The sequence below is a fragment of the Saccopteryx leptura genome, chromosome 5, assembly GCF_036850995.1.
Source record: "Saccopteryx leptura isolate mSacLep1 chromosome 5, mSacLep1_pri_phased_curated, whole genome shotgun sequence".
Lineage (NCBI taxonomy): Eukaryota > Metazoa > Chordata > Mammalia > Chiroptera > Emballonuridae > Saccopteryx > Saccopteryx leptura.
This window is the reverse complement of record NC_089507.1, coordinates 129,464,685-129,479,287: the sequence shown is the minus strand read 5'-3', so window position 1 is coordinate 129,479,287 and position 14,603 is coordinate 129,464,685. Positions and strand designations below refer to the sequence as shown.

The 14,603-nt window shown below is 36.5% G+C and overlaps 1 protein-coding gene across 1 annotated transcript in view; it reads left to right on the top strand.

Annotated features, from left to right (window-relative positions):
* Positions 1 to 14,603, top strand: part of MALRD1 (MAM and LDL receptor class A domain containing 1) — an 837,423-nt gene that overhangs the window by 204,163 nt on the left and 618,657 nt on the right. Inside the window, 3 exon segments of the mRNA XM_066386561.1 lie at positions 8,705 to 8,857; positions 9,266 to 9,371; positions 9,830 to 10,197. Of these exon segments, the coding sequence (XP_066242658.1) occupies positions 8,705 to 8,857; positions 9,266 to 9,371; positions 9,830 to 10,197 (627 nt within the window).

Sequence of the window (14,603 nt, the reverse complement as noted above, 5' to 3'; positions counted from 1 at the left end):
GACCTTTTATAATGAGTTTTGTTTTGTTTTTTTTGAAATTAAAGCAGTGAAGAATTATTTTTTTTAAATTATTTTTATTTATTTATTCATTTTAGAGGAGAGAGAGAGAGAGAGAGAGAGAAAGGGGGAGGAGCAGGAAGCTTCAACTCCCATATGTGCCTTGACCGGGCAAGCCCAGGGTTTTGAACCGGCAACCTCAGCATTCCAGGTCGACACTTTATCCACTGCGCCACCACAGGTCAGGCTTATAATGAGTTTTAAAGAAAACTCCTGTGTCCTTGCTTTAGAAGAAGGCATTATTTTTATTATATTATATGGAATAATACATTGCTCTTGGTGGTAGATGAAGTCACTCTCTATTTTCATGACTCTTTGCTGTTTAAATATCCTTGAAGGAATGGTCTAGAACAAAGAAACAATTAATGGCTCAACTTGTAACACATGAGAAACCCATGGAGAAGCATTTCACAGAAGTGTCTTCATTGGTCAGATCACAAGAGACTCTTAAAACTAGATGGAGACTAGGCCCTGGCCAGTTGGCTCAGTGGTAGAGCATTGGCCTGGCATGCAGGAGTCCCGGGTTCGATTCCCGGCCAGGGAACACAGGAGAAGCGCCCATCTGCTTCTCTACTCCTCCCCCTCTCCTTCCTCTCTGTCTCTCTCTTCCCCTCCGGTAGCCAAGGCTCCATTGGAGCAAAAGTTTGCCCGGGCGCTGAGGATGGCTCTGTGGCCTCTGCCTCGGGCGCTAGAATGGCTCTGATTGTGGCAGAGCCATGCCCCAGAGGGCATGCCGAGTGGATCCCGGTCGGGTGCATGCGGGAGTCTGTTTGACTGCCTCCCCGTTTCCAACTTCAGAAAAATACCAAAAAAAAACAAACCAAAAAACTATATGGAGAATAAAGTAATTAATCATTCTTATTTTAAATATAATTATTTTGCAGGTAAAATATTGGTACTTATGCACTAATATTCCTTTAAAAGTTTTCTTTATTTATATTCACTAATATAGACATCATTTAATTGCATAATACTTTTGCAAATACTCCATTACTATTAAATATTATGTTTAAATAAATGATGAAAGTTAACTATTGATGAAATCTAGAGTTTAAAAACATTAAACCATTTGAATGAGTGAAAAGTGCTGAAACTCAGAGAGAGAACCCCAGGAGAAAACAGGTTCTAAAATGGGATATATAGTATTAATGCACTTGAAGCTTGTAGTAACCTCTGCTTACTCAAATGAAATACAACCTCACCGAACTTAAGCCAGCATACTAGAATTCTCCATTGACTTTTGTCCTCCATGCAACAGGAGGGTCAAGAAATCTGGAGTAAAAATAAATAAATAAAAGTTTAAAAGAGAAAAGAGAGTCAATCTAGTGGATTTATAGTTATTATATAGTTTAAAATCTACTTCTAGAGTATATTCTATAATCACACATGTTTAGGTTATATATGATATTGAATTAAAAAATATAGCACGGTACCTGGCATATAACATCTGTTCAAAAGTGTTTAACTATCATTATTATATATATATTTTTTATTTACTAAGAGTAAAATAATTTTTTAAAAGCACTAGCTTTTTTTTTTTTTTTTTTTTTTTTTTACAGAGACAGGAGAGAGTCAGAGAGAGGGATAGATAGGAACAGACAGACAGAAACGGAGAGATATGAGAAGCATCAATCATCAGTTTTTTGTTGCGACACCTTAGTTGTTCATTGATTGCTTTCTCATATGTGCCTTGACCATGGGGCTGCAGCAGACAGAGTAACCCCTTGCTCGAGCCAGCGACCTTGGGTCCACACTGGTGAGCTTTGCTCAAAACAGATGAGCACACGCTCAAGCTGGCGACCTCAGGGTCTCAAACCTGGATCCTCTGCATCCAGTCCGATGCTCTATCCACTGCGCCACCGCCTGGTCAGGCAAGCACCAGCTTTGACATCAGATCTAGAATTGTGCCAGTAATTATGAGCACTGAGAAATTATATGTTGCTCTTCTTTTAACCTTATATTTTTCATCTCTACAATGGGACAATCATATTCTCCGTATTTTATGACCATCAAATAAGATGACATACATATACTGAATGGATGTATTCTACACTAAATTTATGTTTGCTGGTTCAGATCTCTCTGTGAACTACAGTGGTGGTCCTCAGCTGGGCTCTAGGTTTCTAACTCTTTGCCATTCCTACTTGCTTATTTAACCATTTCTCTTTCTTTCCCTAACCTGAGCATCGTTAGCCTTTGTGGCGAAAGCCAGGAGAAAATTTGAAGTTCAAGCATGCGATGTCTGGAGACATATTTTTACCTATAAATTTTGTTTTTGATTTCTTTTTATTAAATATAATACTTCTATTCCTTAACTATTAAGATGCTTTAAGGGCAGTTTTAGTTTCAGAGAAAAGTTGAGGGAAACGTAAAGACTTTTCCCATGTATTCCCAATCCCCACACATACATAGACTCCCCATTATCAACATCCCCCACAAAGTGGGACATGTATTATAATTTATAAGCCTACACTGATACCTCATAATTACCTAAGGTTCATAATTTATATTAGGGTTCACTCTTGGTGGTGTACCTTTTATAGGTTTGTTCAAAAGTATAAAGACACATGTCCATCATTATGGCACCATACAGAGTAGTTTTATTGTCATGGAAACCCGGTGTGCTTCACCTATTCATCCTCCCCCTCCCACAACTGCTGACAAGCACAGACCTTTTCATTGTCTCTGTAGTTTTGCCTTTTCCAGAATGTCATAATTGGAGTCATACAGTATGTAGCCTTTTCATAATGGTTCCTTTCACTTAATCATATACATTTACATTTCTTCTGTGGCTTTTCATAGCTTGATAGCCTATTTCTTTTTAGCACTGAATAATATCCCATTGTATGAATGTGCCACAATGTTTATTTATCCATTCATTTACTGAAAAACATCTTGGTTGCTCCCAAGTTTTGATGGTTTGTGAATAAAGCTGTTATAAACATTCATGCACAACTTTTTATGTGGACATGAGTTTTCAATGCCTTTGGATAAATGTTAAGCATCTTTCTGAAAATTTTTAAGTCTTTTTGGAAGGTCCAAATGATCAGTTTAGACTTCTCTTTTGTGTACTTTGTGTTTATGCCTTACAAACAAACCTCTGTAGATGTCACTGAAACCATTAGAAGAATTCTAAGTCAGTGAATATAAAATGAGACAGGGTCTGATTCTGAATTTTCTTTTTTTCCTTCACAAGCTCCCTTGGCTCCTATATGCGTTAGTCTTTTGCTTATGTGGAAAGATCTAAAAAGGACACTGATAGTTCAGGACGGTAGATCTAGTTGTTTTCCACCAAATACCCTCTAACATCTTTTCCCCAAGGGTAACTAATGAATTATATGTACATAAGTAATTGAGCTCAATAGCTAACTGCTATTGAGTCACTAACTTTTCTACCCATAGCTATAAAGTTGACATGAATGACTTTTATAAATTCGGTCAGTGTCCTGTTATGAATATAATAGCCCCTAGCCCAAAACTAGTACACAACAATCCCTGAGTAAATGGTAACTGTGATTGTTATTGCAAATTGAGATGATTCTGGTGATGATGATAATTGAGACAGTTGATAATCATGCTCCCCAAACAGTGAAAAATCCTTAAATCTCAATTATTAAAACACACCTAGAATATTGTAGTTCTGTCAGAAAAAGATATACTTAATTTTCAGAAACCATTCTAATGAGGTCTGTCTGGTTAACAGCTAACCAGAGGTTAATGTCATCTGATTATTATATACTAGTAAGCCCGGCGGTCATACAAAATGACCGCTGTTCTAGATATTATAAATTGTAATTAAAATGATTTGTGCAAAGGTGTCTGCTAATTCAAACTGAATTACCCAGGGCAGGTGGCGAGGATGCCCCTTTGCTTAGTGCCCCATGGGGTTTCCCCATTCTACTTGCTTAATTGCTTAAAGTAGAGTGCAATGAAGGAAACCACTGGCGGTACATTTCTTAAGAGCCACCGCTAGCTCAATAAATAAAGGTGATTTAAATAATAAAATGTTAATTCACATGTCAAAGATTTCTTTGTACACAACATTTCTTGTGTAGATCTTTCCATCATTTTTAAGCTCGCCTTGCAGAGGACCATCAATTATTTTTAATTTTATGTCCATTCTTTCATGAACTCTTGAACAGGCAACATAAAGTTGACCGTGTCTAAATGCAGGCTCAGGTAAAAAAATGCCAGCACGCTTAAGCATTTGGCCCTGAGACTTATTGATGGTCATAGCAAAGGCAAGTTTTACAGGAAATTGTCTACGTCTCAATTGAAACGGCAACCCTGGTTGAGATGGAGCCAAATCAATTCTTGGAATGACATGTATTTCACCTTTAGAGGAGCCAGTCAAAGACTTAGCTATTATGACATTATTTTTCAGTTGGAGGACCTCTAGTCTTGTACCATTGCAAAGAACCCTTCTGGTGTTAAGATTTCTTAACAGCATAATAATTGCTCCAATCTTTAACCTCAATTTGTGAGGTGGCATGCCAGAAGGTGACAGACTATTTAAAAATTCCATTGGAAAGTTGTTGGCACTCGCTTTATTATCAGCTACAACGGAATCAACACTTAAATATGTTGTGTCGTTCCCTTCTATGATATTTAAGACATCATCATTTAGTTTGTCTACATCAGAATTTTTAGGACAATATTGCCCTTTCACTAATTTCACTGATGTTTCCAGGCTGGATTTTATTACCAAAAACCCAATCCACTAAACTATCTTTGCATATCATTGACAAAGGAATCTTGACAACATCTTCACTCAATCCATTATCATCAGAAAGAGTTCCATTTCCAAGTTTTAAAAGCCACTCACTATATTCGGGGTCATTTGACCTCATGTTCATTGTCAGTGGGAGTTTCTTAAATAAATCCCATGATTTTGCAAATATTATGCTATTTTGTATTATTGCGGCTTGTGGAGCATGAGGCAATACTGATAGACATTGTCTAAAGTCACCTCCAAGAAGTAAAACTTTTCCTCCAAATGGATAATCATTTTTCATGATTTCTTTTAACAACCTGTCAGTTGTATCCACGGTCAAATTGATTAGTTTCTATCTTGAAGTTTAAGGACTGACAGTGTTCACATTTAATATTCATGTCACCAGAGGAATGCTCAAAAATAAAAGTTTCTCCGTTTGAAACTGTTTTAATCCTTTTTGCTTTTTGGTCAGCATTACTCTGTCGTTTTTTTGCATTTCTCTCCTGCCTTTGTTCAAGAGACTCATTTTGTCAAGACAGGCTTTTTTGTCTTGCATCTGAGGCAAGCCTTGTTTCTCTATGCTCATCAATCTCATTTTGCCGAGAAAGACGCATTTGCTCTGCGACTGAAGCAAGCCTTGTCTTTCTCTGCTCAGTGGTTTCTTTTTGTCGAGAAAGCCGTTTTTGTGCAGCTTTAGCTCCTTTTCTCTCCTCTTCAGTGCTGTATTTTCTAGGAGGCATTCTTAAAAGAAATTATGTTAAGACGTAGTTTTTATGTAAAACAGATGATTGCCAATGCAAACAAATGTTCACCTTCCCCTGACACGCTCAATTTGCATTCAGCCTTAAATTGTTTCAAAAGCAGATGATTGCCAATGCAAACAAATGTTCACCTTCCCCCTGACCGGCTCAATTTGTGTTCAGCTGTGGCAACTTCACCCCATTGGCTAGTACGGTTACGCAAGCAACCAATAAGCTATTGCGACAAACAGACACTTAAGCCGCATATAATAAAGATGGAATCACTTGAGGTGAATTTTTAAATGTGTATAGAAATCTAATTATATAGGAACAAAGTATATTATAGCCTATTAGAAATTTAACGGTATAATCATCTGTTAAAATCACAATCTTTGAAGGGCCTTATGGAAGAGAACTATAAAATTGCTGCTATAGTTTCTTTTACTACCATATCAATATTCTTTCTTTTCCACAGCACTATCTCCCTGAATAAGATAAGGTTGCCTTTCCAAGTAACTATGGGGGATAAATTTTATACAGTAGCAATATTCTGTTTTCTTTTTATGTTTTCATAACAAGAACTCCTAGATCCTATTTTCAAAATTGTCTGAAAAGGAAACAAAAGTATTTGCTTCCTCAGTGATGGAAAAGGCTTCAACGTACTTTGAAACCGGAGCAATTTATGTTCATTTATGGGTTATTGGCATATTATGTATTTACAAATAGAGATGGCCTTTAAAATGCAACCTTAAATATTCTTAGCATTTATTCCCAACTAGTTATATTTATCATTCTTTTTTCCTTCAAGTGCCATTTAATTTGCTTCACCATGGAGTTCTCGATTTGAGAAATTTGTATTCTAAATATAGCAGTACTTCATTTGGCAGTACTAATATAGCAGTACTAATTTATATTTTTTCTATATGTTTTCTAATATATCATTATCCCTTATTAAAGTTGACACAACGTTTTTAAAGTATTTATTTTAAAATATATTCATACATTTTCATTGACTTTCTTTTTCAAATACGATTTATATTCCATATTAGTTTTTATTGGCTTCAGGTGTACACCACATTGATTAAACAATTATATACTTTACTGAATGTTCCCTTCCAATTGACTTTTTTTGTTTGTTTGTTTTTTACAGAGAGAGAGTCAGAGAAGGGGGTAGATAGGGACAGACAGACAGGAATGGAGATCAGTTTTTTGCTGCGACACCTTAATTGTTCATTGATTGCTTTCTCATATGTGCCCTGACTGCAGGTCTTCAGCAGACCAAGTAACCCCTTGCTCAAGCCAGCGACCTTGGGTCCAAGCTGGTGAGCTTTGCTCAAACCAGATAAGCCTGGGCTCAAGCTGGCGACCTCTGGGTCTCGAACCTGGGTCCTCCGCATCCCAGTCCGACACTCTATCCACTGCGCCACCACCTGGTCAGGCCCCCATTGACCTTTGATAAAATTTGAAATACTATGCTCTCCATATTTCCAGCCAGGAAACTTGACTTAAAACAAATACATTTTAGAAATCAGATATTTATATATAAAAACTATTAAAAATTAAATTATTATTATTTTACTGTTTACTTCATATTTTTCCTTAAATAGAAGTAGCATATTCAAAATTGAAAATGCTTTATAATTAAGTTTAAAATGTTGCACTCGCCGGGCAAAACAAACACTGGAGATGTTTGGAGAGTTTCAGACAAAGTTTTATGGCCAAGAGAAAAAGAAAACAAAACAAAGCAAAACAAACCTGCGCAGGGGTGAGCTCAGGTGGTAGTCACAAGAGCCACACCGAGCGCCTACAGTCTAGGGGTTTTTATAGCGTAGCAAGCAAGCAGTTTATACAGAAGCGAATTTGGCGTTTAGCAATTGGCTCCCCCAAATTAAATTTTAGTCACGTGCCTTAGTAACCAGTCATACAGTTGAAAGCCCCAGCTGGAAATGTCCCTATCTATCCCCTAGGATGTGGTTACATTTACTATCTTAGGAGTTTTTACGACTTCCTTATCTCAAGGACTCCTCAGCTCCTAGCCATCCTGGGAGTCTAACGACTTCTCTATCTCAAGGACTCCTCAGCTCCTAGCCATCCTGGGAGTCTGGGCTCATCTGTTTACTGGACTAGTTCCTTTGAAGTTATTTCTAAAGCCCATTAATGTATTTTATGGCTTTTATTCGAATGTCACAAAAAATGCCTTTACAGTTTTATATTTTATAATCTCATTGAGTGATTTATTTTATTCTTTTATTCTCTAAATTTACTGCTTACTTCTTGAGTTCTTTTACAAAGGAACACTATATCCAAGGATAAAAATAGCCAATGAACAAGAATTTCAAGGTAATATTCATCAGTGCGAGTGAACCTCACTGTGTTGGGATATAGAGTTAATAGCTGAACATCCACACTAAGCAAATTTAGATTGTGCTTTTTTTTGGTTTATTCTTTTTACAGTCTAATGATATTTAACAGTTATTGTCAATAGTTTCAGAAAGAATATTAGACTAAGAGTCAGAATATTTGGATTCCAAACCCTCTCTACAACTTCCTAACTATATGACTTTGTTAATAACTTCACCAAACCTTCCCTATAAAATAATGATGATAATAATAATAATAATAATAATAATAGCTTCCTCATAACGGCTGTTATGAAAGTTAGATCTAGATAAAGCATGCAGTAGTACAGAATTTATTACATAGGATATTCACTGAACATTAGCTATATTAATATACTGCTATTATTATAACTTTCTTTTCTTTTCTTCCTCTTCTCTTCCTCCTGGAAGTTAATTGATTTTTCTGTATATTTACCTGAAAACTAGGTCAAATTATTCTTCCTTGTACAATTAAGCAATAAATACAAGGCTATAGGTAATATTAAAGTTCTATAAAAACGGGAAGTAAGCAACGTGGCTGAATAATGCTGCTTCTTAGAATACTTGAAAAGATTGAATTTTTAAAATTGATAAATCTGCATTATCAACATTCAGTTTGATTAGCACAACTCCAGGTTTTTCAGATCAGAATAAACCCCTTTTTTTCTTTGAATGTATTCCTTGATGTACTTAGACGAGCCTAACAAGGTGATTTTCATTGTATTCTACCTTTTGTAAAGTGTGTGAACACTTTGAAGAGCCACCAAAAAGTCACATGAACAGTCAATTCTAAAAGTCACATTTTTGTTCTTCAGCCTCCAAATGTGACTTTGAAGCAAATAGCTGTGGTTGGTTTGAAGCCATCAGTGGTGACCATTTTGACTGGACATGGAGCTCCAGAAGTAGCCTTTCTGCCAGTATTGAGCAGCAGGCCCCACCCCATGATCACACTCACAATACTGCTCAAGGTAAGAAGTAAGCAGAAGCTTTGGTAACTACCTCAGTTTCCCTTTGGTCAGGTTTGAGAGGAGAGAGAGAAGCAGATAACATTTCATATTGCCACAACATATAGGGAGGTTGTACGTTATCGATTATACTTTTGTTGTCTGCATAAGAATGGAGTACAGATATATTTTTGCCTGAATTAACTAAAATTACCAGTTGCTTCTTCTAGGCATCATTTAGACTTTCATATAGGTTATAGTTTAATATTTATAAGAGCAAAATTGACTAACAATCACTTTTATTGATTTTTAATTGTTGTATGGTCTTAATTTTAGATGGACATGGAACTTATTTACTGTAGGGTTAAAAGAGAGATGTCTCACTTTATTATCCAATAGGTTAATTTATGATTTGTTTTTGCATACCAATAGGGCATTTTCTGTTCATTCTCAAGGAAAGCAGCAGCTTGTCACAAGTTGCTAAACTCCAGAGCCCAACTTTCAGCCAGACAGGAAGAGGATGCACGTTTTCTTTCTGGTAAATATCAAAAACAATGGTCAATTACCCTAGCAGCCCCATGGTTTCAGGCTTACTCCTGCAAGTAGTAGACCTTATGAGTTGCCTCAGGTTTTGCTTTAAAATAATACTGCTTTAGATCCACAAAATTAGCATTTTACTTAAGAGCTCATTATCAGTGTTTGTTGTGTTCTTTCAAAAAATGAAAGGGACTCTTTCCCTCCAACAATGGGTTGTAATTTAATTAGCACTGCTTCTTCTGCTTCGGACTGAACTCCTTGAGAAAGGTGCCTGAGGTCCTGAGAGTCAGAGTATGCACATTAACAGATAAGCTTTGCAAACGCACAGCCAGGATTACTATAAGGAATAAAGGCATCCATTATGCTAACTAATTATTAATTGTTGACTGAGAGTCTAAAATTTAACTGTGTAGTCTGTTCCATGAATCATTTCCATTTCTCTTGTTTATGCTTCTTCAGGTTTTATAACTATGGCCTGTCAGTAGGAGCTGCTGTCCTCCAGCTGCATGTGGAAAACTCCAAAGACTCCACAGTACTCTGGAGAGTGTTATATAACCAGGGCCACCAGTGGTCACAGGCCACTGTTCAGCTTGGGCGCCTTACGCAGCCCTTCCATTTGTCACTAGAAAAAGTCAGTCTTGGCATTTATGATGGGGTCTCAGCTATTGATGACATCAGTTTTGATAATTGTACCCTTCCACTCCCTGCTGAGAGCTGTGAAGGACCAGACCGTTTCTGGTGTGGACACACCAAGGCTTGCATACACAGACTTCAGCTCTGTGATCTGCTGGATGACTGCGGTGACCACACTGATGAAGATGACTGTGGTAAGCATCTTCTAGTTTCTATTATGTTGATAGTGGTAATATTAAGTTTCCTGTTTCTAAGTGATCAAGTCAAAAAAACTAAGCATTGTTCCAGGGTTGCTGAATGTTTTGTGTGATATCATTAATCAATAGTCAAGCCATCAGTATTTATTGTGTAAATTATAAAACAAATATTCAGGATACACTGTTGGACATAACTACAGAGTCCCTGCTGTCATGGAGCTTAAAGCCTAATTGAGGAGAGATATTATTCAAATGTTTAATAAATAAATGTAAAATAGCAATGTTGACTGGACTTACAGATAGATGTGACATGACTTCATGTAATAGCAGCATTGGACTTCTAGAGGTGATGACTTAGCTGAGATTTGAAAAATAATAAATCAAAGCTTACACGCAGAAGCTTCAGTATGTGACTGCATGGCAGACGGGAGATAGATAAAGTGTGGCTGGTGCCAGGAGAAAGGGGAAATAAGGTACAATGTAAGGATCGAGATGGAAGGGGAAGCAAGATTTGCAGGTCTTTTTTAGTCCATATAAAAGAAGTTGTTCCTCATGTGAAGATTTTCAAGGAGGACAGTATAATAAAATTGGCATATTTGAAAATGTCACTATGGATATGGTGTGTAATAAATGTATTCAAGGAGAATGGATTTGGGAGATCCATTAGGAAGCCATAGCAGTAGTTAGCAGAAGAGTTGGCAGCTTGTCATAGTGATAAGGATGGAGATGAAGGGATTAAAGTTTGGATAAATATCTATTTAGGAGGGGCATTTGATGATGTTTTGGTCATAGGGAGCAAAGATGAGTCTAAGTTTCTAGTTTAAATTACCAAAAAGTCTGTGTATCTGATGGTTGTGTAGGTTTTGCAATTTAATAAACTTAGTTCCACTTAGTACTTAATGCAACTGCTCCTGAAAATACAACAGAAGCTAATAGTTGTTTTATTTTTCAATAACTGTTATAAAGTACTGCACCCCAGATTCTGAAAGGCACTGTACCTCACTTCATCGAATTCACGTAGAGACACCCAGTTCAGAAAAGTTTTGAAGAGTTTAATTAAAGGAGGAGATTTATTAAATATGCCCGCCACATATGGCTGACAGAGGGCAACAGACCCAAATTGTGTGCGAGCCCCCAAAATAGTTCAGGGGCTGTTGATATACCCTTGATCACACACGGGTGGGGGAGAGCATGACATCATGGCACAAGTTGACAAAATTTGTTTAGGGGATACACAGAAACATTAAGACTTTCAAGGTAACACAATCAAAGATGTTTACAAATCTTTCAGGGTTCATCTTCCCTCACTAGCCTAGAGGTATTTTACTCTCAAGATTCCAGGGAGGGGGAGGAATTACAGTCAATGCAAGGTGGTATGTAAATTATGCCTCCCATTGAAAGAGAAGAAGTTTCTGGTTAACCTTTATTTTAGATTTAAACTAAATGATCCATTGTTCTTGCAAGTCAGAAACTTCTACATTCTTCTCCCTCCCCTCCCTGAAGGAGGAACGGGACAGAAAAGCCTGACAGGAAAGCTTGACCTTTCCTCCCAGAATATCAAATCAATTTTCAGCTTTTTGATACCTTACAACATTACAAAACTTTATCAGGAAAAAAATGTGTATATTTTTTCCCCAGAAACAGCAGTAACACTTAAAAATCAAGGTATCTATTACTTTGGGAAGCCAATTATAAACCAAAGTAAAGCCACAGAATGCTAGGTACATCAAAGAAAACAATACATTAGGAAATTTTCATATAAATCATCGTAGAAAGTTTTGCATATACATGTGTGATCTTTGATATAGTCAGAAATTTTATTACACAGCTGATGTTCAAGTACATATAAACAAATGATTTCAACAATGGATATTATAAGAAGTGTTGCTTTTTCTACATCTAATTTATTTCTTGCAAATTCAGAAAGCCTTGTCATCTTTTTTCAAGCTCTCCAAATTCCACTCTTTAAAAAAAATGTTGCTCTATTGCTAAAAGTAAGCAAATTATCCTCAAACATGTCAGTATTAACTTCATAAAATGGGTTATGGAAATAACAATTAGAATATAAATATACTTCTTTTGACTAAGTATTAATGAAAGGATATAGTAGTGGCATTAGTCTGTCAGTTCCATCTACACAAATTACTTTATTATATAGAATACATTAGACATACCAAATGCTCACTGTGTTTCCTGAAATATGTTTAGGGTCATGGTCTTTTTTATAAGGCGGAGCTACCAGTACTCCCTTTTGAGATGAAGATTGAAGATGTAGTCAGTATGAAAACAGACAACATACAAATCTGTTAGCATTATGTCAAAAAAACTCAGCAGCTTGACATTCTCTTTCTGCTCTGTAGCCAGAGACTGACACCTAGAGAGCATGCCCTGCGTCCCCAGTTCACATCACAGCTAGGCTTGATTAGTCACAACTGAGGAAATATCAGACGAAAGCACATCCTCACTTGACATTTACTCACGTGGTTCCCTTTAGCTCTAAGCTCCTGGTTCCGGTTTTCAGATATCTATGATTAGTTCTTGCCCAGCTGCATTTCTTCACATATGCTTTTATCTATTGTTTGAATATTTTTTCACCTTTGATGCCATATGCAGTTATAGTAAGACAAATAAGTGATAGCTGACATTTATTTTTCAAAAATATTAAATTATGTAAATGAAGCTAAAATGTAGGAATAGTCATAAATTCTAACTCCTGTCCCTTTTGCCCAAATAATGTCAAATGTACATTTGTCCCATTTATTCTAAATAAATACTTAGTATTGACAAAATCCTCACATCTTGAAAAATGAATATGTTCCTGTGTTATCCTAGAAATTTAGGTAGACTATTTAATTGATAAAGGAAGAGTCAACTCTTTATAAGTGGTTTGAATTTCTGTAGTGACTGAAGGCTTTAGAAGTTTATTTTTTATTTTTTTTAATTTATATTTAAGTCTGAATGATGTTTTATTTTTAAAAAATGACCGATTCTCTCTTATATCCATCAAAGACTCATTCTTTTTTTTTTTAATTTTTATTAATTTTAATGAGGTGATATCCATAAATCAGGGTACATAGGTTCAAAGAAAACATGTCCAGGTTATTTTGTCATTCAATTATGTTGCATACCCTTCACCCAAAGTCAATTGTCCTCCATAACTGCCGGGGTCCAGCCCCGGGGGGGATCCAGGGGTCCCACAGGAGGAGACGGCGTCGGCGAAATCGAGTGAGAGAGCCGAATTCTTTTCTTTCTCTTTATTCTCTTGTTAGCATTTACTGCCAGGCATCTCTCTCAAATGCTAGTACAGCTCCTTTTTTATACACACACACCAAGTTACAATTACATGGTATTAATCATTGCTTCTGTTTCACTATGTTTACATGTTTCCAGATAACAGTTAATTTATATCTATAAACTACAAATCAGGTGGCAAATCATTCAACGTACAATTAAAAAATAACTTGAATAGCAATAACATCGGTAAAAGCTTTTAAAGGATTAGTACTAACTAATAACTCAACTTTACTGTTGTTGTGAGTCAAGGGGCAGAGAGAGATTAACAGACAAAATCATTAGGGAGTAGCAAAGGACCACCACTTGCTCAGGCAAATGGCCTTGAGTTTATGCAGTGTCCTGACTTTTCTCACAAAATAACAAAAGGCTTGCCCATTAAGAAATTGACATAACATTAAGAGTAACTTTTACTTAAAGATATATAGAGTGCACTCGCAAGATAGCTTAGTAGCAACATAATTTCAGAAGACATTAATTGCTATTGCTTCTATGGATGCCCCCCCCCCCCATACCTCTCATTATCAGAAGAAAGAATTTTTGGGAAAGTTTATAAATCTCATGAGTGTCTCACTGAGAAAGTCCAGCAACTGCCTTCAGTCATAAAACAATTCTCTTAGCAAAACATCCTTTTCTTGCTGACTGCATTCCCATCCCAGGTCATGCAACGGGCCATTCCATAACACCTTACCTAAGATTCTATTGTCTAGTCAAACTTTATTTATTTACTATATTCACACACTAGCTAAGTTCTAACTATATTCTTTTTAACATGATTAATAAGAAGAAATTCTCCTACAAACTTAACCCTTTATGAGGGATATCATAGCCAGCCTCTTATGTTTATGAGCCCAGTTCAAGGGGCTTACAGGCTTTTCTGTGGAACTTACACCTTCTGTCTCATTTCCAAAGAAATTACTACAAATCTACAGGGAAAGTACGGTACTATTATCCCTGTGCCACAAATAATAGCACACACCCAGAAAAAGGGGGGATATAAGGCCAGATTAATTCAAAAGATTAAAGGGGGAAGTATCGTGCCTTTCCTTGCGGTGACTTTGTCAACCCGCAGCTGTTGGTCTTACTGCGGTGACTCTATCTTCTTTTGCTGT